Source organism: Ictalurus punctatus, chromosome 23 (assembly GCF_001660625.3).
Source record: "Ictalurus punctatus breed USDA103 chromosome 23, Coco_2.0, whole genome shotgun sequence".
NCBI lineage: Eukaryota > Metazoa > Chordata > Actinopteri > Siluriformes > Ictaluridae > Ictalurus > Ictalurus punctatus.
Window position 1 is genome coordinate 8414927 of NC_030438.2, and position 27715 is coordinate 8442641.

Consider the following 27715-nt stretch of genomic DNA (forward strand, 5'->3'; position numbering starts at 1 on the left):
GAAATATTTGCTCTTTTGGACTCCTGGCCATGGATGACATTGACAAACCACTCTGAACCTCATCTCTAGTTGAATGCTTTTTTTTGTTCTTCTCGTGGGCCTCCCACAGTGGGAATTTTTTGATATGGTGGCTCTCTGGGTTACTGACCAGAAGGTCGGGGGTTCAAGCCCCAGCATCGCCAAGCTGCCACTGTTGGGCCTTTGAGCAAGGTCTTCAACCTTATCTACTACATGGGCAGTGTATGATGGCTGACCCTTTGCTCTGACCCCTGCTTCCTAACAAGCTAGGATATGTGGGAAATAAAAGAAAGAATTTCCACTGTGTAAATGTATACATTGTGTAAAAGCTTCTTCTTCTAAAATACGTGAAAAGCCACCCATATTTGTTTGCTGTTGGATTATTCTTACAGAGTGGCATTTGCTTTGACGTCAGAAGCTCGGAGGCTGTGTAGGAATGGGGTCGTCTTGCTATCCTGTGGCTGAAAGTTGAATTTATGCACTTAGCAGGGCTCTCCATGGCTCCATGACCGAACCTGATGTAATTGAAATTCATTTGATTTCTTTCACACACTTTACATGAAGGGTATAAATGCTAGCCTCGACCCTATTAACCACTGTCTCTTTCTTGTACTAATTAAATCGTGTAGAACACAGATCTAAGCCAAATGTCTACTTAAATTGTCTTCAGGTTGAAGGTGAAATGTAATGAGTTAGTGTTATTTCTCTGTACCGGTGAACAAAGGTGACAGGATTTCCATTTAGATCTTTCTAGCCTTTCAAGATGTTTCATAACCAACACGTCGCATGGATAGATCAAGCACCTGAATTAGCTTAGGAGAAAAAAAACAAACTGGTGTAATACTTTAAAGGAATTCAGTATGAGCTGATTTGTTATTCTGTATTTCACCGAACGTCGTCTCTCGTGCTCTGAGTTTCGGTTCTCGTATGATTACTGTTCCATCCTCAAGCGCTCCCTGAAGATGACATTAATCAAGTTCAAGATCAACAAACTAACTGAGCAATATTCCTGCGCTCGGAGAAGAGGTTCCATTGCATGTTTTGGAGACTTTATTTTGAGAGAATTCTCTCCTCTGTCCGCGCTGATTAAGCCGTCTAGTGCTTGTACTTCAAAGCACGATTCTCCTCGAGTTCTCCTCGCCGAAGTTCCTCCTTTGATTTCCTTGAAATATGCTGTTTATCTCTTCGTATATTCAGCGCTACGGCCGAGATTCTGCAATACGCTCGTAGACGCTGCGTTTTAAGTGTTACAGTGGAATACATTTGCATTTATTTATACCACAGTGCTGTTGAACTCTGGAATCTGATTGGTCAGAAGGTGATCAATGTTCTCCGACGGCAGCTCGGACGCAGGTTTATATCAACGCGCTTGCTCGTTCTTATATGTTAGTGTTTCTATAGCAACAGCTCGTTCCTAGGGACCCGGACGGACGACGGACTCGACGCGTAAATTCCAGATTATTCCTGACTGAAAACTCTTCCGAAACTTGACTTAAAATATTTCCTGGTTTAAGGGCGACGCCCGAGTGTGTCCAGACTCTGATAACCCGTGTGTGTGTGACGTAAGAGACTCGGTCAGAGTGTGAGATGTGCCGGCGTGGCTCTCTGACCTCTGCTGACCTTTGAGAACGTCTCCCGATGTGTTAACTGTCGACAGGGTGCTGACCGCTTCTTCTACATCACTGACAGTTGACAAATCTGTGGTACACGCTGCATGTTAATCAGCGCTCCTGTGTGTCTGTATTCACGTCACCGCGAGCGTGTACTGGACAGGACGAGGACGAGAACGCAGATCATTGAAACACGTGCATCTGGGTAATTAACCTGAATCAGCAGTCGTCAAGGGTGTTCTGGACGATGCTTCAACGTGCTCGGTTTCGCAACACAGTCCTAACTGCGCTTATTCCTCAGCGTTGCATATCGTAGGGCGAGCGTACAATTTCTATGTAAAATCGATTTCATTAATTATTAGTATTATTTTTTAATTGAGTTTGCTGTGCAGTGTTTGAACTACTTTCTGAAATGCAGGGAGCAGGTCTACATTCCCAGTCCTTCAGCAGTGCGTCAGGTTCAAATTACACTCGGTTTCATTTGCTGGTCCTATTTTTAGCCTCATTTTCACCAACACTGGTATTTACAAAGCTTCCACTCCACTGAACTTTCGCGTCCCTCATCAGATTGCACAGTAAAGCCAATTAAAGAATACATATCGGGCTCGGGGTTTTTTTTTTTTTCTGGGTTGCTTAAATTACACGCTTAGTTTTAGGCAATTTATGAAACAGTATAATTCTCAGTGTACTCTTAATGTTAGTTTTTTCCTTTGCTTAAATGGGATTTTTTTGTGTGCAGATGTTTGTTTGCAGAGATTGTAATTAAACTGAATATACACAGCATGGAAGAATAGTATTTTATAGTGTAATCATAGGAGAGATATTGTTCCTTCACAGCACTCAGGTGTGTTTTCGAGATCGTTTTGCCACCGAATAATCTCCAGGATGTGGGTATTATTTGTGTATCGCCTTTCTTAGACTATCTGTTTCTTGTCACGCATGATATCATATTTATGCAGAGTCTTATGAGTAAGGATGGAGTAAATGCGTGTATATTTACTTTCACTCGGGCGCTACGTACAAAAGCGGAAGTTGATGTCAGGTCGGCTTTAAATGCCTCGCGTTTTCTTTTCTGTTTCATTTCTATAAAACGATGGGCTGGTGTTTTAATAGAGATGCGTGTTGATATGGTCCTGTTCTTCGTGCATGGATTACTAGATTGGAGGTCGTTCCCTCACCCGCCCTCGCTTTATTCTCTCTCTCGACGTTAATACGACAAAAACAAAACGCAGCTTGAAACCGCAAAGACGCGTAAACTCGTAATGACGTTTAAAAGCGTAAAGTTACAGCTTTCCCTCTGACACTGGAGTCTCCTTCCATACAGGTCACATAAACGTCTCCTTACAGTACAGGAAACCTCACTGTATCAAAAATTACACGTTTTTACTCTGATTCTGTGAACGAGCTGTTACTATAGAAACGAGAAAGAATTAGAACGAGCGTGTGAGTATAAACAGTGTCTAAAATTATGTGCTGAATCATTTTTTTTTTTTAACACTGTCACATTCTGGCTCGATTTATGTTTTGATGCGTGGCATGGTACTGTAGTATCGAGGAAAACGATCACAATGTATTATCTCATCCGTATTGGCGTATCCCCAGCCAAATTTATACAGATGAACCGCTAGCAGATCTCCGCGGTGTCCTTGTTTATTTTTGGCAAAGAATATTCGCATCACGCTTCATTTGACTAATTATTCCCCCCGCACAAGCTGCTGTTTTTGCTGCTGTTCTTTTGGCTGCATTTGTTTTCGCATAAATAAACTGCCGCCCTGCGTGGACCGAGCGTTAATGGAAATTAAACGAGGAGAACGCACGTCTGTTTCTGACAAGTGACGGCTCCCGTGTTCTCAGATAAACCTTCTGCGGGATCCCGATTAGGACCGCCACGGTGCGGAGCGACGATTTGAGGAGCGTCGCGTTAGGTGCGGCTCGAACAAGACCGAACAGTCGGAAGCCGTTATTATCTCCCCAGCTCAATGGGTTTCTTCTTGTTACTTCTGTCTTGTGTTTTTTTGAGGATTTCATTATAAATCCTTCGATCGCCACCATCGGGAGGCTCCACAGCGGTCGCTAATGAGATAAGCGTTCCCCAAATTAGCGCTCTCCTTGATAGCGAGCAATAACACTGGAGTAGATAAAAGCACTTGCTTGCTTGTTTTTGTACTTAACTCCCCCTTTTTTTTCCCTCAGTTTGTGGCCTTAATATATGCACGCTTCTGCGTTTTGATTGAACGTTTGGACTTTTTTTTTGAGCCGCTGAACGTTAGCTTTTGCAAAACTGAGGAATTATTTGAAAACAGCCCCATTTTTTCCCCCATATTGAATGGATTAATTTTTAATGATTTCTATTACTGCTTTCCATCGGATCGAAAAGAGACACGTCGACTTTACACTGGAATTCGTGTTTAAAATGAATGTAGGAACGCACAGCCTTGTCGGAAAGAAAGGACTTAACCAGAAGAAATAATGGAACCAATGAAAGAATTAAAAGTATTTCATACAATTCAAGTAAGATCAAGTATGTGGAAACCGAATAGGGTCAAAAACAGGGCAAACTTGCCTCGGGTGTTCTTACTGTTTGCAGGAATGTCAGACCGATAAAATATGAAGCAGATAAAAATGACTCGGTCGTACGTTCAGGCCAAAAATCAACTGATTCCGAACTATAATCAATCGATCCTCCCATCTCTAATCATAAACACTGTTATTGTAATAAGTGTTACGATGTTTTCTCTCTGCTTTACCTGCCTCACGTCACAGGAAATGATTTAACAAATGAAATGAACAACTTAGGGCCGTGTTTATAAATCCTCTGGACGTTTCCGACAATGAATATTCACTTTGAACATGCTAAACCAGTGGTTTTCAAAATGGGAGCCGCCAGGGAACGCCCAGGGGTCCTCAACAATTTGGTGTGAAAAATATATGTTTTCTCTTTCTCACTCTCAGACAACCACACACACACACAATCAATTCCTAATGTAATGTAATGATGTAAGATGTAATTATTAATAAAAAAAATGGGGGATATATTCAGAAGTCTGTATTTTTAATGTGTTTTAAAGACATCTTGCAAAAGGGGGGCCTCGGTCAAATGTTAATGCCGTTTGGGGGGCCTTGCCCTGGAAAAGTTTGGGAACCCCTGTGATAAACTCTTTTTATCAGGCAACCTTTAAAAAAAATGGCACTTCAGGACATCCTGTTTTGTCCATCTCTATGCTTTTCAGTGATAAACGTGTCTCCAGATCCAGTGCCGTGAGTGAAAAATGCCGGTTGGCGTTATTCATATTTTACAGCGCGGTGGCCACATTTTTTAAAAAAAATTTCTACTCAATCATGCCGTCGCTGCAGGTGGACCTGCTCCGAGCCAGAATAAAAACATTCTTCTGATTTATTCGTGCTCTCTACATAGTAGAACAGACTTGTTATTTTATGAATTGGGACATGGAGAAGCGGAACATTACACATTTACAGCCACGTGTCTTTTAGAAGAATGTGAAAACTTCAGCTTATGGATTTCTCTCTCTCTCTCTCTCTCTTTTCTCTCTCGTTCTTTTGCCTAAGGACTTTTGTGGTGGATCCGCTGCCACAGAACGGCTCCGTTTAATTAATCGGAGAAAACGCATTTCAGATGTTAACATGTGTTTATGTATGGATAATTTGTACTGACGGGACTAAGGTGGAATTGATTAAATCCTAGTTTCGGGCAGTGAAAGAAGTGAAAATCGTCTCGTTCTCATCAGGATCCCTGTGGGTTTTTGGGACTTTAGCGTTCACCAAATGTCCTCGTAAAAAAAAAGTCTTGCTTTCCGTAAATGTAAATTCAGTATGATGTATTATTCAATTGGACTACTAAGAACAAGTGATCTCAGAGGAAGTCCTTTATGGATTGAGTTTGATGGCTCTCCTCACGCACCTTAAATATATTCAGCTCCTCAGTTAATGACCTGCTTTAGACCGTGTTGGAGCAAAAACACAGATTGCCGTTGATACTTCAGTACTGCAGTCAGCTTTCACTGCGTAGGATGAAGAAATCGGTTTCATCTGAGACCATCTTGGCAGCTGTTTGGACCGATCCATGCTATCTACAGTACGTACGCCATCGTTCCTAATAAAGCTTCATCCTGGTGTCTTGCGTCAAACAAGGTAAAGTGGCACTTTTCCCTCTTTCAAAGTAAATACTAATCCCTTACTGAGACTAATCCTTTTTCAAAAAGAACCTTCAAAACATTAGCATACTACCTGTGGAGCCCCCCTGAAGTTGGCACGCTGACACGTTACGCCTCTTCCACCACAGCCATTATCACATGTCACAAGCATTATGCGTTCGTTTTATCGCTTACAGTACGTTTCACATTTAACCGTCATTTTTAAAAAAAACATTTAAACGAATTTAAATCTCTTTCTCCTCTCTCTCTTTAAGTTAATAAGACTAAAAGAAAAACCCCCTCAGCTTGTCACGTTAACGAAATTCCCGAAGATGTCGGAAAACTTACTTAAAGTTACAGCTTTACGTCTGGCTGTTGCAAAGTGCCGACACTGGAGACTCCTTCCATAAGCGTTCGATCAGAAAACTTCACCATATCGATTATGACTACGTTTACATGCACATCGTTATTCCGATGTTAATCGGAATTTGGCAGCGTTTTAATTACTATCGAGTCACATGTCCGCTGCAATCCAATGGCCCTAGCCAGATTAACACAATATTCCGATTCCCAGCCCTGGAATTTACCCGTTTTGTTGCATGTAAACACCTTATTCAGAAAATCCACTGAAAGGAGATGTATGCGCATGCTCGTTCCACAAGGAATTGTGGGTGCTAACATTTTTTAGGAATGGCAACAACCGTGTATACAGGAATATTCCGATGTGCGTACTGTACGCACGTTACTGTTATAGGAAATGAATCGACACCTTCTGACCAATCAGAATCCGACAGTGGTGTAAACCGTCATAAAGTCGATCATTTCCCGGTAACGTTCACAGACGAGCTGCGTGAAATTGTGCAAGGTCGATTTGCCGCGTCAGGATCCGGATCTTCCGAGGATTGCGAATCAGACTTTATTTCACACGGTATGGAATATGGAAAGAGTACGCATGAGATTTTCCTTTGCGTTTTAAAACTTCTCCAGAACTTCTTTATCGATTAAGCTGATTTCTCAGTATCCAGCACCGTACTGTCTCCATCCTTTTACCTCCAGTCTCTGAAGACTTATACGGACCGGATGGATGTTTTAATTCAGCCAAGAAGCAGAAGAATCCGGGCGCACGTTCAAAAGTTCGCCACTTCCTCGCTCAAGCCTGTGACAAACTGCTCTGTCTCAGGTTGGCATTTAGCCAGTGACATTTTAGGATGATATTTCAACGAGCTTCCAATCTCAGCTTGTAAGGGCATGAACTCATTTTTTGTTGTGTCTACTTTGAGCGCGGGCGTCAGGACGCAGAGCCTGACACCGGAACAGGTTATTATATGAACAACATTGGACATCAGGATTGCTATCAGTGATCAAGTGGTCTCGCTGATAACAAAGTTCATGTGTTTGTATTCTGTTGTCTTATTCTGGACATATTCGCTCGGTAATATCAGGGTTGCGAGTGCATCCGTGTATTTCCTGTGATGTGATGTGATGTGTATTGACGTTCAAGTTCCTGAGAATCCAGGAAGCGTAAAACTCCAGCGTTCTGAACACGTTAGAAAACTCGGTTACAGCTTCACCTCGGTCTGACACTGGAGACTCCTTCCATGAATGCGGAGTTGAATAAATAAACTCTTTCACCATAAAAACAAGTCCCTGTGAACGAGCTGTTAGTATAGAAACGAGCGATTTGATATAAACCTGAGATTTGCTGCTTCACTGCTGCGCGGCTCAATGTTAATTTACACGTCTGGGAAAATAGACCTGTGTTCGTTTTTGAAAAGTGTATGGTTTTAACGCTGTCCTGAGCTGTTTACGTGTCTTTCAAATGCCACACACGCACACACACACACACGAAATATAGCACCTACCTATTATTTGTAGTCAAGGGCAACATTTTCATTATTCTAGGAACTCTGTGTGCTGTACAAAATGTAAAATATGCACATGTGGCAGTTTTAGTAGTTACTATAATGTTCCTCCTGAGCGTTTTACACACACACGCTCTACTGCACATACTGCATTTTATGCTTACTGCAGAAAATATTCTATTTATTACTTATTCGAGTTTATTCATCTACTCTATTTTTCTATCATTCTTCTTTTCCTGCGCTGTGTTCAACTGCCACGTCAAATTACTTGCAAGCAGTATCTTCCCTGGCCAATACGTTTCTAATCTGATTTCAAAACGCGTTAACTTCCACAGTCTCGGCACGTACGGTAGAGCCTCGTTTTCTTCCTCGTTACCACGTCTTCAAAATGCGCCGCAGGTCATTGACGTTTCTCTGAGTGTCCTCAGGTAGAACCTTGGCCTAACCCTATTAGAGGGTTGATTTGAGGGTTTTTCGGGGCGTATTTGCAGCCATTATAGCGCTCGTTTATTGATAGTGGGCGTGGCTAAAGTAAGAGGTGATGTAAGAACGGAGGTGCACCTTGCCTAGCGCGGATTCACACGGCACGTGTGATGTAAGTCAAGCTTGACGTAACTTGACGTTTTCTTCCCAAAATGCCTTTGGAGGAGAAATCGAGGCCCACCTCCAGGCATATACAGATATTTTTTTTATGTTTTTAAAATTCTTTATAAGAAAGAAACAAACAGCATATTCGAAAATATCCCCATCCAGACTGTTTCGAAAACAATTTGAGCACGCCAGCCTTGTGAGAGTACATCATAAAATGTTACGTCAGTACAATAAATGACAAACAACGACGCATTTTATAACATGATATAAAAACATGATCTCCAAATTCTCATGAAGTTTGTAAAGTCTCACACTGCTAAGTCTCTCTTTTTTACAATGAAATATGAATATCACTGGCTCACCAGGCAATCTCACTCCACACCACCAGAGGTCCCTATAACCTTAGTACTAACCTAGCTCACCTGATTCTGCTCTCTTCCTCATTTAGAGACACTTTCCGGTAGCTCTTTGCAGCGTCTTTCCTGTCTGCAGGTCTGAGTCTGAGTGTTTTGACCTGGCCTTGGCTTTTTTTCTGCCTACGATTTAGCATCGTGTCCTGTTCCGTAAACTCATGACATAAATGTGGACCTCTTTGTTTGTTTGTTTGTTTTTTTGTTTAGTTTTTTTCACCCCGTTTTTTCCTGCCCTGCCTCGTAAACGTATCAAGCGCATATTCCTTTCCAGATGCTGTGATTAACTCAACATGACTTCCCTCTATAATGTAGCTCCAAGTACATTTGGAGACTTGAGAAAAATCCATGCATAATATCATCAAAGTGTATCCAGGTCATTTGGGAGCTGTGTGTGGTGTGCAGGAGTGCAGAAGTGACCTCAGGATAATAAATAGATGGAGCAGTAGGAGATAAATAAAATAAAGCTGACTCTGATGCTCAGTAGCTAGTACGCTTTAAAAAAAAAAAAAAAAAAAAAAAGCACCCGGGGTCAATGCGAGAACTCTCAGGAAGTTTGCAGTAATCTCTCTTTTCAAACAGGTTGTACTGTACGAAGGCTGATTTATACGTCTGCTCTTGTATGTAATCTGAACGTGGGCACTAGGGGGTAGTGTGGCATGTTTACAGTTAGTATTAAATCTTTTTTTTTTAATGTAAAAAGAAGCAATAAAATGAAGAACTGATTCAGTAATCTGATTCATTTTCTCTGACAAGTTTGTGTTAACGCGCTCGACTAATGACTTACTAAGTAGCGACTTCTTTTTTTTTGTAAAGACGTTAAAAAACGTGTGCAGTCGTTGTTTTGGTGACGTTTTCTGTAAGGAGATGTTTGTTTAACAGTTACGGGAGGAGTCTCTGTAACAGTCAGAGGTAAAGCTGTGACAAGTTTTCCCACATCTTCAGTTAGTTTCTCGCTAACACAATACGACAAGCTGCGTTTTTCTTGTTTTGTTGTTGTTGTTGTTTTTTTTTGGTCTTTATTAACTTCAAGAGAGAGAGAGATTACTTTCAAAATCAGCTGCATGCGACATGCGATAATCCGAAACAGTGTAATTGTCAGGAACGCTGCCGTGTTTTGTTAACAAAACGATCTTTTCTGTAATTATGTTTGACAGACTCGAATGTTAAGCATATTTATGAATGTATTCATATTCATGCACGTGCAATTTTATTATTCATGCTATTCCAACACCTGGACGATCCGTTTACTTTCTAACATAACTGATAATAATTAGAATAATAGAGCATTTGAAAAATTCGGATATGTTATTTTTTTAATTTATGCAGGAAAGGGTTAAAGGGATGTGTGGACACTGATTGATATTCAAATCTAGGACAAATCCAGTTCTTTCCTAAAAAAAAAAAAAAGGGATGGAGGATATGTTTGACGGATGCATGAGTTCATTCAGCCATGCAGATCACATGACCTGCGGTTGGTCATGTGACCCTCTCCAGGGAATGTAATAAGATTCTTCAGTGTGTTGCTGAATTGCTGAAACCCCGAGCCTCCAGCTTTCACCGTCTCTAACAGGACTGTCACACAGAACGTGGGCGTCACATACGGAGTCATCCTTGTGCGCGTACGGGTTTGACAAACATCTTGTTGAACAGAACCGAGAAGCTTTTTGCCATTTGATTCGTCTCTCAGAACTGTCGTCTTTTGCACGGATGTGGATTTTGGTTCCGCAGCTTATAAACCGTCAACTTTCAGCAAACAGGGGTTTTATGTCACTCTCATTCTGTTCCTCGGATTGTAATGGACCAACGGGCCATTTCTTCTCCCATGGTTCCTTGCCATTACCCTGATGAAAAGAGAGAGAATAGAGGCTGTTGGTATGCAAAACAGCGGCTCAGTAATCTTCTAACCAATCGGCGTGTGTTAGTATTCGCAAGCAGGAGTGGTTTGTATTGTATTGAGTTCTAACAGGGACTTTTATCTTTCAAAGATAAAAACGCAGCAATATAAGTTACATTTTTTGGCATCACCATCATCATTATTTCCTGCTAACAGATGTCTTAATTTAGGATTTTTCTGCACTCAAGAACACCAACGTCCATAAGGAAGATAAATAGAACGGTATGAAGATGCGAGAAGCGAGGCTGGAGCTGATTTGTTTCTAGCCCAGACAGTATCTTTGTGCAGCCTCGTCAGTGGATGATTTACTCTCATCCTTTTTTTCTTTTCTTTTTATTTCTCTTTTCCCAAAATGAATTCAGAGGAAAAACTTCTGGAAAAAAAAGAGGCCTCTGTCCATAATGTGTATGGATATTTTTGAAAATGGAATTAATAAAAATTCCTTTGGACACAGTACAGCCCCCCCCCCCCCCCCCCCCCTAAATAAATAAATAAATAAATAAATAAATAGAAATGTCTGTTTATATCTACACATCAACGCAATAGCTGACTCGACAACGCTCACGAGCATCTGAGCCGCCCAGGATGTGGCAATAGGGGGTCAGACGCATCAAGAATAACGTTAAGAACTACGTATTGAGCGGTAGAGAAGGACAAACACAAGAACGCTACAAGTTCTAAACCAAAAATGAACAAACAAAGATTCATATATGAGGACTGACGACGATAATTGTCCTAGCACCTGCAAAACACACGCGACAGACGTGTTCGGAAACATACGAGTTTTAGGAGGATAAAGTGGAGATTTCAAAAAATATATATCCATATATGGTGTGTGTGGGCGGAGCCTAAATGTAGAGAGACCATGCACACTGTACAGTAAATAAATAAAGCACACATGACATAAAAGGACGGATGAAGCGTACATGTAGTGTTTATTTTTATTTGAATGAAAAGGTTACGATAGATCCAGCCTGATAGACATTAGATGTTAAATTTTAGCCTGCTATTTAAGCCCTTAGTGTTCGCAACGGCATAAAGCAGTAAAGTCAGCATCTCATCTTTCACACACTCATGAAATGTTTATGTGCAGCTTGCAAAACTGGCAGTTGTATATGACTTGCAGCTTGACTGCATAAAACAGTGCCTCGCCTCCAGGATGGCTCCTTGGCACGGATTTGGCTCTAATTTAGCACATGCTGGATCAGACGGGCCGTTTAGCACCGAGTGAAGTAGCAGCGTCCAGGCTCTGAATAATGCATGACTGGAGCGAGTGACACTCTCTGGCTGAGTCAGGAGGCAGAGCACTGCCTCGACTACGCGATAACCAAGCCTCATTCTGCTCCAGTCTGCTGTTTTTTTTAATTTTTTTTATTTTTTTTAATACATTTTCCAATATTAATTACTTAATGCTTTTAATGTTTATCTTTTTATTTTTTTTGTGCCACTGTCCGTATCTGAATTCGGACAAATTCTGCAAAAGTTTGTAACGTGTAATTCCAACCACCGACTAGGAAAAATTCAACAGCGCTTCCCTCTCAAATCCCAATTCAGCTCGGAATTCCTCTTGGGGCTCTGCTCAACTCCGAGTTCAGCAACTGACGTTTAATCAAAATGGCCGCCCATAGTAGCTTTAAATGATGTATACTGTATATCCAAGTATTATTATTTTTTTTTTTTAAATAACAATATCTGACTCTACAGTTCACTGTTCTGAAGAGGAAAATATACACGACTCATGACAGTTAGCTGTTTAGCTTGTTGCTAATAGAAGGTGAACATGAACCAGAAGTGGGCGTGGCCCAGATGTCAGATTTTTTTAACAGTTCCTCGACCTCAGCCGCATCACTCCGGTTCATATTTGGGCTCGACTACAGATGTTTTTATTTTAAAATCCCACTCATACAGTTATTTTGTTTGCACTTGCATGTACTTCATTCTGTACTTCAAAATATGACCAAACTAGTAGCCTAATTTAAAGTACCATGACCCAGACCAGGCAGTTACTAAGGATGTATGAATCAACGCTGTAAATACACAATACAGAGCCGCACAAAGTAAACACCCCCTGCACAAATGATTTCGTCCCATGTAATCCCGATGCTCTGTGAACCTTTCAGGCAAGCTTTATTTAAAAAAATAAAAATAAAAAACCAAAGCAGAAACGGAAAGAGTTCGTGTGCCTCCTATCTGTATTCGTATCAGTTTAAAACACATTTCATTCCGAACACCGCATTCGTACTCCGTTACGTCCCCAGCATGCTGCCTCGCAGGCTTGCTGTGAGAGTTTGGAGCGATTTTCTGGAGATTTCAGCTTTTTAGACAAAGCTTCTGGAGTGACAGAAAAGGATGACAGATAGACAGAGAGAAGAAGAAGATAACAAAAAGGAAGACATAGCAACGTTTGCAGTGATTGACAGACGCTCTTTTCGTTTTCAATGACGCACCTCCCACTTTCCACTTTGCAAATCCGAGCAGAACGATTGAAAGGCTCTCGGATGGAGGTGGGCATTCGCTGTGTGAAGCCCGTAGGAGGGGCGTCTTTTGTGATGAAATGCTGAGCGCTCGGAGAAGAAAAAGGGCGGGAGGCTGCCGGATCCCCCGTTGCCATGGTGACTTTTGTGCCTGGCTGAGCGGCTGCTGCGTGTGACAGGGAGGCGGCGGAGTACCGTGTCTCAAACCAGTGCAGGAATTTGGCCAAAAAGGCACGGATTGCGGAGCAGCCGGAGCTAGACGCTACCTCAATCCGGTCCACGGAATCCGGGGAAGTCGACAGGACGGATGACTCGGTCTGTTGCCTCGTAGCGCCGATATTGAACTTGAGCAACTCTGCAATTTGTGCATTTGGACTTGGAATTCTCCAAAGCTCGCTTTGCGTGTTTTTTGGGAGACGCCAGACACCGGATTTCTTGGCTTTGTCCGAACAGCTCATTTCCTTACCCTCTCTTCATTCGGAATTGTTCCGGCTCTCAGAACATTTTCATTTTCACAGCTTGAAAACCGGCCACCTATGATGTAAGTACAAAAGGGGATTGATCTATTTCCGTTTGCTGAAAGTTGGGAATAGTGCTTATAGTGAGGGAGGGGCAGGGAGCGGGAAGGTGGGGGGTGTAGGGGGGGTCGAAAGACATGTTTGCTTCTTACCGCCAAGTGTCGATTTGGGACAGAATGGTGCACACTGAGGTGTTTTTTTTTTTGTGGGCTTTTTTTTTTTTGGATGGAGATACCATCAGGGCACAAATAGCTTCAGAGGCTGGATCAATACTCTGTCCCATTACGCAGTCGTGTGCATATAGCCAGCGAATCAGCCAGCCATCGATCCTGTAGTGCTCGCTAGTAATTAAAGCAGGTACACGTCTAACAAATAGCAGCAGATACTTTGATTGAAGTTCTGAGTTTCTCATTTTGACCAGTTTGGGAGATGATTGCTGAGATACCTCGATGATTCACGTTTAAAAAAAACAAAAAGGAATGAATGAATTCCTGAGACGAATACAGAAGTTTCCTGAAGGTTTAGGACATGTTCAACAACACGTAGAAGCTGATCGATCACCTCAGCTGTCCTGCTGAAGACCGCAATGTTACAGGAGCTAATGATTCTCTTTCAATCCCAACAGGAACATCCTTGACCGTGAGAGATGTTTGGAGAGCTGATTTATAGTCAGCGGCTGCAAGGTTTCATTCAGGCAAACACTATGAGATCCCCCCTCTCTCTCTCTCTCTCTCTCTCTCTCTCTCTCTCTCTCGCTTGGGAGCAGAAAACGTCTCAAAATACCGGGCTAAAAAAAATCTTTGTAAGATTGATGCTATAGGTGTCTAGAAGAGACTCCAAATAAGGCTGGATCATTCTACGAGATATTTTAATACTCACAATAAACTTTAACAACTACCGAGGTCCCTTTTCAGAACCTTCCAGAACCTTGACTATCCCTCAGTGGTGGAATGAACTTCCAACCTCTATGTGGACAGCAGAATCTGTCGCTATCTTCAAGCAACGCCTACAGACCCACCACTTCAGTGAACACTTAACTAATCCCTAACTTATCACCAACCAAAAAAATAATATCTGCATGTAACCCTGTAGAAAATACATGGTTAAGTTTCCTTTTGTTTGGTACGAATTTAAATACACAGGCACTGTATTTTTGGAATTCTGTATTTCCATGTTAAATAATTGTATGTACAAATGCATGTGGAAAAGATTGCTACTTTGTTCTACGAAAATTATAGAAAATATGAAAGATATCAATTTATTTGTTTCTAGGTTAAAGTGCTAGCCAATCAATGGGAAAGGTGAGAGGTCAGGGGAGGAGGCAAATCCTGCGTAAGAAAAAGTCACGTTTTTTTGGGCTGCAGGCGAGACACAGAGAAGATCACACTGGGGAACTGTAAAGTGATTAATGCTACTTTTCGTGCTTAAGTAACACTTAATGGTTGTCAGACCGATAACCTATTCACTGCTTTGCATGTGGAAGAAGTTGGTATCCCATAGAGACATTTTCAAAACGAATTTGTCGGAATAGCTCAGCTAATAGTATTGCCTGAAAAGTTAGCAACTCGGTAGCTGGGACTGTGGTATGCTATCTGGCTTCGACAGCCAATGAGTTGCCTCTGAGGAACAAGACTGCGAGACTAACCGGAGGAAGACAGCTTGCTGTTTGAACTGATACGCGAACTACAGCGGCGCATGAGCAACTGCACACACTGAGAGCGTGAGCAGGGCTGCAGTGACGGTGCATGGACCCTCTCTGGGCACGGACATCTCCATCAACCTCGTGAGTGAATTTGTTTGGTTTTGTGGCGCGATTCGTATGAAGCGGCCAATACAGTTTTAAGGCCTCAACGTCCCCAAGCTACAATTCAGGCCTGCATCAGGAACAGTGGTGTGTGTGGGGTTTATAGAAATTCTGGTGTGTCGGCTTAGGTAGGCTATTGTTTTGGGCCCATAGGTTAAAGGGTATAACTGAAAACTGCTTGTCTTATGCATGTACATGGGGTTATATGTAACCTGTTGATTTGGTAATGGTATTGTTTTAAAAACCTCAGAAAAAATATAACATTGAGTTAAAGTTTTGAATACATTTTATTTCTAAGTTGATATACATGCAAAGAATAGCGTTTTAATACATATACCTAAACTTTACCTGGTTGTTGGGAATTCATTATTGCTATACGGGGTGTGGAGGGTTGATGTGTCAGATTAAGATTTATATTCATTTAATATAGGATTAGAAAAGGTGTTTGACTACACTTAGTATTACCTCAGTTAACAAGCTTACACATAAGTATACCATTTAAAAAACATTCGTCTAGTTAGTGACAGTTTATGACATTGAAACACATACAAGGGGAATTGCAACCATAGACATTGAAGTTGAATAGGGTAAGAGAACCCAGGGCGTCTTTTGCCGCACTAATTATATAGGCAAAAGTCCGCTACATGCACTTCCACCTGTTCTTTCACCTGTGTATGTTGTTACTATAGGAACAATAACTTACTCTCTTTCCTGCTTTCAATCCGAGTGACACTAGCTAATTGCGGGCATCTGTGAGATCATGCATGCATTATAGGGCAGATAGTTAGCAGCTTTCCTCCGAGTGTGTTAGAGTACACTGCCCTGTGACGCTGCATGAGGAACAGTCTGAAATGACGCAGAGATTGGCTTCACGTGCCTCAGAGGAAGAGCCATGTGTTAGTGCCACCCTTTTTTGGGTTGGTAGGTGTTCTTAGCCAAATTGAGGAGAAAATAGGACAATAATGTATAAAGCAGTGGTTCCTGGAGATCTGCTTTTAGCTCCAACCATAATGGTGACCACCTAACCATCTAATCACTTCCTTAAGAAGTTCTTGAACAGCTAAAACAGGTGTGTTTGATTTTGGTTGGAGATGAAACCTGCAGGAATGTAGATCTCAGGAAGAGGGTTGGTGACTACTGTTCTATGTAGAACCTGCAGGAACGTAGATCTCCAGGAAGAGGGTTGGTGACTACTGTTCTATGTGGAACCTGCAGGAACGTAGATCTCAGGAAGAGGGTTGGTGACTACTGTTCTATGTGGAACCTGCAGGAACGTAGATCTCCAGGAAGAGGGTTGGTGACTACTGTTCTATGTGGAACCTGCAGGAATGGAGATCTCAGGAAGAGGGTTGGTGTCTACGGTTCTATGTAGAACCTGCAGGAACGTAGATCTCCAGGAAGAGGGTTGGTGACTACTGTTCTATGTGGAACCTGCAGGAATGGAGATCTCAGGAAGAGGGTTGGTGTCTACGGTTCTATGTAGAACCTGCAGGAACGTAGATCTCCAGGAAGAGGGTTGGTGTCTACGGTTCTATGTAGAACCTGCAGGAACGTAGATCTCCAGGAAGAGGGTTGGTGTCTACGGTTCTATGTGGAACCTGCAGGAATGGAGATCTCAGGAAGAGGGTTGGTGTCTACGGTTCTATGTGGAACCTGCAGGAATGGAGATCTCAGGAAGAGGGTTGGTGTCTACGGTTCTATGTGGAACCTGCAGGAATGGAGATCTCAGGAAGAAGGTTGGTGTCTACGGTTCTATGTGGAACCTGCAGGAATGGAGATCTCAGGAAGAAGGTTGGTGTCTACGGTTCTATGTGGAACCTGCAGGAATGTAGATCTCCAGGAAGAGGGTTGGTGTCTACGGTTCTATGTGGAACCTGCAGGAATGGAGATCTCAGGAAGAGGGTTGGTGTCTACGGTTCTATGTGGAACCTGCAGGAATGGAGATCTCAGGAAGAGGGTTGGTGTCTACGGTTCTATGTGGAACCTGCAGGAATGGAGATCTCAGGAAGAGGGTTGGTGTCTACGGTTCTATGTGGAACCTGCAGGAATGGAGATCTCAGGAAGAGGGTTGGTGTCTACGGTTCTATGTGGAACCTGCAGGAATGTAGATCTCAGGAAGAGGGTTGGTGTCTACGGTTCTATGTGGAACCTGCAGGAATGGAGATCTCCAGGAAGAGGGTTGGTGTCTACGGTTCTATGTGGAACCTGCAGGAATGGAGATCTCAGGAAGAGGGTTGGTGACTACTGGTATAAAGGAATAAAACCACCGGTGATGTTATTACAGGTTCAGATTCAACCGTGATTATTCCAATATGCAAATCAAGGCCACAGCTTGAGGGCATTTCATTTTGTTTATCGAACTCCTATGTCAAGCTTCCTTCATTCTCCTTACGCTTCTTCTGGAGGTGGTTATGGAGACAGGTTCCAGATCCTACATGGAGGCATCCTTAGAAATTTCCCAAGCCAACTGTGAGGAATAATCTTTGCATCAGGTCTGCCCCGGGGTCTACATCCAACACGGTATCAGATATGCCATGGATGAGATCAGAGATCAGACCATCACAAATATCCGTGCTTCACCATATTCAACTGTAGCATGCGTTTAGCATTAGTGTAAACTGTACTGTAGTGTATCACATGATCCTACTCCTATTGCACCAGAACAGCTCTTCCTCCTATAGAAGATGTTCTAATTATGCAGCTCCCGTGAAGACGAATTGCCTTGTGGTTGGTTTATGGGTAAAGTGTGCGGTGTGGGTGGTTTACGTACTGTAGGTTTATGCATTAATGTTTATTTCTTCTCAAAGATCAGTGAAGAGTGAAGCACAGCAGCAATTAAATAGTGAGCTGTGGTCTAACTCTGTGCAGGGAAGTCACGCCCAGAGGTCTTTGATGCTTCCCTAATGTTCTTTCTGGCATTGGTTTGCATGTTGATTGCTTTAAGCTCACTCTCTCTCTCTCTGTCTCTCTCTCTGTCTCTCTCTCTCTCTCTCTCTGTGGATCAGGAGCTGCAGTTTGAGAGACTGACTCGAGAGCTGGAGGCTGAGCGCCAAATCGTCGCCACCCAACTGGAGCGATGCAAACGAGGATCTGAGACCAGCAACACCATGAGTAACATAAGGTAAAGACTCATGCATTTGCTTGTGTGTGTGTGTGTGTGTGTGTATGTGTGTGTGAGGGTGTGTGTGTGTGAGAGAGAGATAGAGAGAGAGAGAGAAACAAGAACACGTGAGAGAGACTTCTTTGAAATAATACAGCTTCAGTCTGAGTGTTTGAGTATGGTGTGATACCATTGGGATTCTAAAATGCAGTTTTCCAGTGTGTGTGTGTGTGTGTGTGTGTGTGTGTGTGTGTGTGTGTGTTCTACCTGAGTTAGGCCAGCATGGTTTCCACATGAAAGGAGCAGGTCTGTGGGTTTGCCTGCCTCCCTGAGCCACATTGACATTTTCTGCATGAAGAAATAGCAGCTGGGTCCACACACACGCACACTCTCTCTCACACACACACAAACACACACACACACATACACTCACTCACGCACACACATACACACACACTAGCAGTGATGCTTCTGCATTGCTGGAGTGCTGGCAGATGTGGGTGGAGCTACCAGCTTAGCTCAGTCGTTGATCAATAAAACAAATATTTGATTCGAATCACTTTTTATTTGGCTAAAATGCAAGATAGAGGGCGGAGTCAATGCAAATAGTTTAACTTTAACTTAATAGGTAATATAGAGAGTAAAGAATAAAGAGAGGCCTGGTGACGGAACAACTGTTTATATCTGCTATAACGTATGTGAGAAGAGGAACTAACTTGTGTGATGCAATATGTACGGAGTAAAACGCTCTTGTTGTTATAAAAAATATATTTATACACAACAAGGTTACCACTCTGAGTATTTTCCTATCCTGAAGTGTTTTATTCCGCTTACACCACAATAAGTTGCCTAGCGATTAAAATTTTTCTTTCTTTCTTTATGTATTTATCTATCACAAATCAACCGCGCTGCATTCATGCCGCCGCCATTTTGAGCGTTTCCGCATGACTTCGCAGCGATCAGGTGGTGCACGTCGGGACTCTCGGAAAACTCGTAATCACGAGTTCTACAGAGTCGAAATGTCGTAACTATGGTATCGGTGAGACGGCGTGAACGCGGCTTTAAATCAACGCTTCACTGCGGTAACGATTACACGTTGTTGTTTTTTTTATCCGTTCATGCGGAGCGTCTGCTGTACATGTCCCTGTGAACGAACTGTTGCTATAGAAACGGTAACGTATTCGAATGAATACAGTTTAGCTGTAGTTAGCTGTTCTAGAAAATGAATCGACGCTTTCTGACCAATCACAATCCAGAAATGAGACGTAGAGCTGCTCTCAAGTTTTTTTTTATTTTTATTTTTTATTTTTTTTAACGAGAACGTAACGTTAATGCTTCTGTTCTACTTCTGGTGTGATTAGAAATCGAAATGAGTGAAGGCTGGATTTCGTTGGATCGGAATTTGTCTGATTTCATGTCCGAACTCGGTTCTAATTCTGATTTAAACCCTCACGTCTTTGTACTGTAAGACTGTGCTGCTGTTGTGGTTTTAAAATAAAGGCTTTAAAGGCTGATAAAGACTTTAATCTGATTTAAATATGGTAATATCAGTATCGTACCTGGATAAACGAGCGTGTATGTAAACACTCACACCTTTTTAATAATCAGGAACGATCCTGAAGCGTGAGTTCCTCACGAAAATGTCATTTCAGGTCTCACAGAATCGATAGTAATTAACCACGATTAGCCACCATCCACATCGTCCTTGGTTGTTAATTACGTTTAGCTATTAGTGCCTTGGCTTTACTTGTGACTCAGTGTGTATGTGTGTGTGTGTGTGTGTGTGTGTGTGTGTGTGTGTGTGTGTGTATACTCATGGTTTCCTGTAGGAGCTTGAGACATTTTTTTGAACAGAGAGAGAGAGAGAGCGAGAGAGAGAAGCAGAGGGATGCTGTCTTTTAAAGGTCTATTAATTAGTTTGGAGGAGTGTTGATGGTCGCGCACACACACACACACACACACACACACACACACACACACACACACATTTTTATATTCATATTTCCTGGCTTGGGAGAAGGCTGACAGCTTCACGTGGCATCTTTTAAACAAGCAGAATAACGATGTTCAATTATTAAGAAGTTCTGCAGTGCAGTAACACTCAAGTCTCACTCAGAAATGTGTGTGTGTGTGTGTGTGTGTGTGTGTGTGTGTGCGACTGCACAGAAATGTTGAGAGGTGTCCCGGCCTGCATCTTTCTCCTCACTCACACACACTTGCCCTGCAGAAGAGATCATTCTCTCAGCCTTCTAATGAAAAACTACGGCTGAAGCCTGCAGGGAGCAGAACGATAAGTCAGTCTGCGCTGGCAGGAAAGGAAAAAAAAAAAAAAAGCCTCCGAGCCTCCTCAAGGTTCCTGTCGAGAGTTGGAACGAGACAGAACTATAATGCTGAACGGTTCTGTAATATTGATTTTACCCTTTTTAATTTACTCGGACTGGACCGGGTCGGGAAAATTCCATCCGGCTGGCTTGGAACGAGGGAGAAGTGCTAGCGCATGATTCTGCGGCGCGGTTGTGCTGATTCGCTGCTTAAACGAACGCAATATTCGCGAATTAGAGAAAGAGCGTACGTGCGTGTGTGTGTGTGTGTGTGTGTGTGTGTGTGTGATGGGCTGCATTTTCATACTCGTAATCCCTGCATCTTGTCTTCTGTCAGATATTTCAGTAACTTCACTTCAAGGGCCTTCATAACACATTCATGAACGTTGCGTAAATCTTTAATAAAGCAATAAGGGAAGATTTACGTAAGGCTTATATCAAAACCCGTGAGATGACAAAAATGTGATCGCTAAAGTACCTCAATGCGTCCTTATATCAGTGACGAAATGATGAAAATATTAACGATCGCTCCGGCTTGATTTACATTTTTTTGAGACTCTTTTATCTGTTTTGAGGTTGTTGTTGTTTTTTTTTTTTTTTACTTTTTATAGCTGCTATGACGTATAGCTTGTTCCATAGACGTTACAGTAAATGTAACTGTAAACGGATAAAACGCATCACGTGCTGCTCTTTTAATGAATTCACTTCTATTTAAAAAAAAAGAAACAATTGTTATAGGAATTAGAGGAATAGAACGCTTAGGGACGTGCGACTCGGCTTGCGTCGTTGATTGGTTTCCGAAAACGGCGCAACATGGCGTGTTTTATCGCGTATATACAGTGTGAGTGATATCTTATACATTTATAACGTAGAACGTGTTTACACAAAGCGTTAATCCATTTCATTGACACCAGGATTAGAAGAATTAGGACCACAAGAAATGTCGTGAATGTTTTCATTAGAAATAAGTGTAATCGATTCATACTGTAAGTATATTATATTTATAAATAAATCCGTAAATAATACAGAAAGTATTCTTTCGCCTCGTAGTTTGACGTATCGTGCGTTCTGGGATGCTTTTCTGTTCAGCACGGTTGTAAAGAGTGGCTGTTTGAGTTACCGGAGCTTTCCTGTCGGCTCGAAACAGTCGATCTCTTCTCACCGTTCTGTCTAGACGGCCGCGTGTGAAAATCCCAGGAGATCAGCAGTTTCTGAAAGACTCAAACGGTTAAAGTCACTGAGATCACAGAGATTTCTCCCCCGAGTCTCTTGACCTGTATCTGAGTGATTTTAACGCGTTACGCTGCTGCTACATGACTGGCTGATTGGATAATTGTGTCAAAACTTCAATAAAATCATGTGACATTTGGAAATTTAAGGTTCTATCGGCTGTAAATGAAGTGTTTGACCATGTGTAGAAATACATACGTAAATAATCTTCGAGACGCATAACGAAATCAAACTCGAGTGCTGAGAACGGGAAAAGTTCTTTGTGTGTGTGTGTGTGTGTGTGTGTGTGTGTGTGTGTTTCTCAGAGTGTAAACCCTGGACCAGTCTTCTGTTCATGATCCTCTGTGGTTAATAACATGATTATTCTCCTCACACTGCAGCTTCGACACAAACACCCTGCTGTTTCTTTCAATCTGCTTCCTGCGGTTTGACGTCACGCCGCTGTGTTTTCTCAGGTTCCCTTCAGCAGCTCCTTTTCCGCCCTGACATTTCAGATTTTTCGGAGCCGGTGGATGTAAGAATTTCTGGCATTCTCCACGTACAAAAAAAAAAAAAGCCCGAATTATTCAGCCTGAGCGAGCAGCGGAGGTTCGGCAGCGCAGTTTAACATTCGGTCCTAGTGGCTGAAAGGTTATAAGTTCAAATCCCAGACTCTCAGAGAGCCCATCCTGGAGCAAATACTTCAACCCTGAGCCTCATTGCATTAAATACGTTTATACCATGGCACTGTTGAAGTCTGGATCAGTGAGCAGGTTTATATCAACAACAGGTTCTAATACGTCGTCGTTTCCTTAGTTACGAGATGTTTGTTTATCGTTTAAGGAAGGAGTCTCCGGTGTCAGATGTAAATCACGTCTTATTGCGTACGTGGAAGAGAAACAGAACGCCTCGGGACGTTTGTGTTTTGCACGTGTGTAACGTTTGTGCCAGGGTTCGGAGATTATTCTGAAGCCGTTCCAGTTTTAAAAATAGTTCCGAAACGTTAAGGGTGGAAGAACCGGGTGTGCTGGAGCGTCTCGTTCAGGGACGTGAGTAATTAGAAGTCCAGAAGTGGGGACGGAATGCCCCGGAACTGCTTAACACTAATGTGTTTGTAATCTGCGAATAAATTGGAGTCATTCTTCACGAATCCTGCTCCACTTCCCCTAGCGTGTGTACTAGCAGGTGTGTACTTTTGTTTTCCGTCTCGGTTCGGCATCACGGTTTGGGCAAAGCGGCGACGGGTAAATTGGAATAAAAAACGCAAGAGAAGCGAAGAACCGGGAGGAATTAAAGGAAAAAAGAGGCGGAATAACACTCTGACGAGAGAGTAAGGGTTGTGTGAGGTGGACGAGGCGTAACGTAAATATTTTATATTTGGGTGCAAAAGTTTGTGTACCCTAAGGACAAAATGAAAATGGCTGTAGCGTAGGGGCAGCGTGAAAGCATGACTTTATGTATACGGAAATAAAAGACAATAAGAATTGATATAAAGAGATATTACAGACCAACAGGAACGTCCTCGGTCTTCTGATTCAAAATTTTTAGCAAATTTCAATTTACATACGCTGGCCTGACTTAAAAATAACTTGAGTGGTTGTCACGGCAACAGAGTCACTAATTCTTGCATCAAGGCCGGCATTTTTGGTTCTGGAAAGGACCTGATTTGTGGTATGAGGACGGTGGTGAAGCGTGGAACGGTTTTAGATAGGAAAAATAATAGATTTATATGTTTTATGTGTCCTTCATTTTCTCTGAGTCAAGTCTGTGTGTGTGTGTCTGTGTGTGTGTGTGTGTGTGTGTGTGTGTGTGTGTGTGTGTTCGAGTGGGTTTATCTTCACCCTACAGTATAATGTGAATTTAAAGCTTTGCTCCAGCACCTTTACTCAAGCGGTAATATTCGCTATGATTATAACGAATCACTGCCATTCTGCCATAATGTGGTGTAAAACACGTCTCTGGAATCCATTACGTTCACATCCGAGAGAGACTCTTTAATCTAAATTGGGTTTTAATGTTAAATATGGAGCGCTGGTCCTTTTTCAAAGGCCGGTTTTCACCCTAAATGCTTAATAGCAGCATTGTCGAATCTCAGCGGCGAGAATTAAAATTTTAATGTTTGTCACCTCGGCACTGGAGTTTGGTGCCAAATGCAGTGCATCAATGATAAATCTGATCTAAACGTCCGTTTTTTAGCAGTTCTGCGTGTTGACCAAGTCACAGAACCGCCCACACACAAACTCCGCCCTCTTCGTAATGAATAAACATTAAAAGTACAGAGCCCCTAAGGGGACATAGGAGGAAAATGTCTGTTTCGATTGCTTTTGCGTTCGCTTGAAAAATGTTTACGTTCCCCCTGAGAAACTTTGCGGTCTCTCGCAGTTGTTGTTTTTTGTGTTCTCTTTCAACGATATTTGTGTCCTCTCTGAAAACCACGCCTTGGACCGACCACTCGTCTTTATACCCGAGTCCAAGCTCAAAATAAAACTCTACGGACCGCTCCTACGGTCCTTTTTGTACAAACTCGACGACGGGAGGACGCGAAAGTTTTGCAAGAGAACACTGAAGTATTGAAACATACGTGTTCCTCGCATTTCATATTTTATTCCATCACAATGAAGCGAAGAGCGCGCACGAAGACACAGAGCCGGAAACACATCACGAGGAACCGTGTTTACGGATAAAGACTGAACAAGACACACCGCTGTGGCCGCCCATGACGTATATGTTCTCAAGAGCACGTTCAAAACTTCTTCTAGATGAGGTATTGTATTGGTGACGATGAGGTCGTTGACCTTTGCTGTAGCTCTTTGGAGGCAGAAAGTCGAGAGAATTTGAGCTGCTTGATGGCAAATAAAATATTTATTTCATATTCACTCAATAACAAGACTCGTTTCTCAGTCACTCTTTGGAAAAAATTCTAAACTCAGCTGTAAATTATTACAAAAATGTTCATGTAACAAAGATGGAAGCTGAAAGGTCATGGGTTCGTGTGTCAAGCATCTTGATATTCACCCTCCAATGTTTGAGATCTCCATTAAGCATTTCCATCGTTTAAGCTGATCCTCACAGTGCGTGCCCCCATCCCAGACTCTGTGTGTGTTAGTGTATGTGTGTGTGTGTGTGTGTGTGTGTGTTCAACACGGCGTGTTTCCCCAGAACATCTGCTCTCTCAGCGGGCCGTTACCCGCGTGTTTCCTCGTCGGTCGGCTCTCATCTCTAAACGCTGACTGTGTGTGAGGACATTAAGACGAAGTCGTGTGTTAGTTCTGCGTTTCCAGCTCCCCACCGTTCCGCCGCTCCCGGCCAAATGCCTACACTTTATTATTCAAATTGGATAATGGGGGGAGTGTTGAACGCTCCTGCACTGCAATTCACGGGCCTGAAGCACGACTGATGAAATTCTATCTGTTAAACGCTGAAAATCAGGCAGCTGCCATGCGTACGGCTAATGACTGTATTTTTTCACGTTAAGTCATGTTAATGTTGTCTGAGTAGGAGTAAAGTAAATATGACTCAGTGTGTGTGTGTGTGTGTGTGTGTGTGTGTGTGTGTGTGTAAAAAAAAGTCTGTCAACTCTTGAATTTATAATAAATGTCACTTTAGGCAGGACTAATAATAATAATAATAGTGTTGACTCACTGTAGTCTTGGAAACCTTCCACTATATATATTGATGGAACGGTAATAAAAATTGAGTTAGCATTAAATTATTCAGAATACCCTTAAAAATAAAAATCTTTTTTATTTATTCATTTTTTTTTTTTAAATAATGAATGCCCTGAAGGTTGATGTTAAAAAAAAAATTAAAAAAAAAAGATTTATAAAATAAAATAAAAATAAATAAATAAAATTGTCTAGTGAGGTGACAGATGTTTATAGCTTTACAGATGTGAACAGGAACTAAAGCGTTTCGCGGATGTTCCACCACGTTAAACATAACCTATAAATGGATGAAAAATACAGTGTTATACTTTCACGAGTGAAAATTCTAATTGTTAGGATTCTAATCGCTGTGGATTAAAGAGGAATAAAACACAGGCTGTTATAGGAAAATAATCAACGTCAGCGAGGTGAGGCTTCATCACACCGCCCTGTCGTTGATTATTTTCCTATCACAGAACCAAATGGAGTGACTTATCCTTCAGATGAGCAGTGGACCTGGATATGGAGGTGTTTACAGTATTGCAGTTTACAGGAAACAACCAAAGTGTCTAATTCAGTAGTACCGGCAGTTCGTTTTGTGTCCTTGTGTTATTCTAGATGTTTCCATTCAACAGCCGGGTCTGAAAAGCATCGACTAGAGAGACCATTCAGAATCCTCTCTTTACGGCAGGGTAATCAGCCTCTCAGAGACGCAGCGTGTGCAGGAATGAAACAGCATTACCCCAGCTTAAAGAGAGACATTACAGAGCAAATTATGTCATCCAAGCTATTTCATGTTCGCCAAGTACAATGACATACAATTATGTGTAGGTTCTTAAAGCAAACAGTGACGGATGAATACAGTAAAGAAAGAGCATGGGGCATGGAGCGTGTCTCTGTAACTAAAGAATCTGTGCCTGTGTCAGTTACCAGTCTAAATGATCTCATTTAAGAAGATAAAATATCAGGATGAGGACGTCTAAATGAATACAGCAAAGCTTAAAGTCCTCTGAAGATGTCAGGAACCGTAAAGTTACAGCTTTACCTCTGATTGTTACAAAGCTCTGACACTGGAGACTCCTTCCATAAATGTCTCCTTACAGATCACTGCACCAGAGCGACAGAAAAGAAGAAAAAAGAAAGAGCATCAAAACAGTAGATAGATAGATAGATAGATAGATAGATAGATAGATAGATAGAAAGAAGTGTAACCTTTGGTCCTTGGACCCCTAACTAGTACATTGACTGTGGTAAATTTTATAAAAAATGTGAAAGTTGGAGAAAATCCACCTTAGTCTGTGTGGAGAAAAGAAAGAATGAAAGAAGTGAAAAAAAGAAAGAGGGTAGGACAATGGATAGATGGATATTGTAGATAGATAGATAAATAGATAGATAATATAGATAGATAGATAGATAGATAGATAATATATAGATAGATAATATATATATATATATATATATATATATATATAGATAGATAGATAGAAAGATAGATAGATAGATAGATAATATATATATATAGATAGATAGATAGACAGATAGATAGATAGAAAGATAGATAGACAGATAGATAATATAGATAGATAGATAGATAGATAGATAGATAGATAGATAGAGGGAAATAATTAAGTACTGAAAGAAAGAAAGAAAGAAAGAAAGAAAGAAAAAGAAATGGTCGAAGAAAGCAATCTGAAAAAGCAGAAAGAGAAAAGGAAATACATAAATAAATAGAATCTAGTAAATAAGTAGTGTTTGTTTGAAAAGGTATTGGGAGGTAATATTTTGTAAACGAATGAACTAAAGAATAAATGTATTAAATGATGAGTGGAGAAAACAGCTTTGGTTTGTGTGGGGAATAACGCCGTGACTTCCGACTCCGGTGCATTGATTCATAAACAAGAGGTCGATTCTGGGGTTAAGTGAGGACAAGTCCGGTGTTCCAACAAGAGCCTCCAAACACTCAATTATCATGCAAATAGAAAGAGAAAGAACGCACGGTGCAATGTGAGAGAACCCGACCTCTCAGTGAGCTCTTTACTGTATTTAAAGCAATCATTTACATGATGAAGCACGGGGACGCCGCTGCAGCGGCTCTGTTACAGCTAA

At 41.8% G+C, this 27715-nt stretch overlaps 1 protein-coding gene across 4 annotated transcripts in view; it reads left to right on the forward strand.

Moving 5' to 3' along the window:
* The window catches only part of ctnnd2a (catenin (cadherin-associated protein), delta 2a), a 293452-nt gene that overhangs the window by 89776 nt on the left and 175961 nt on the right, over nt 1–27715 (forward strand). For all 4 annotated transcript variants that reach the window (XR_008393326.1, XR_008393327.1, XM_017453313.3 and 1 more), the window contains exon 4: nt 18341–18456. Coding sequence is in view for 2 of the 4 variants with exons in the window: in XM_017453313.3 (XP_017308802.1) it covers nt 18341–18456 (116 nt within the window). In the remaining 2 variants the exon portion in view is untranslated. The remainder of the gene's footprint in view (nt 1–18340; nt 18457–27715) is intronic.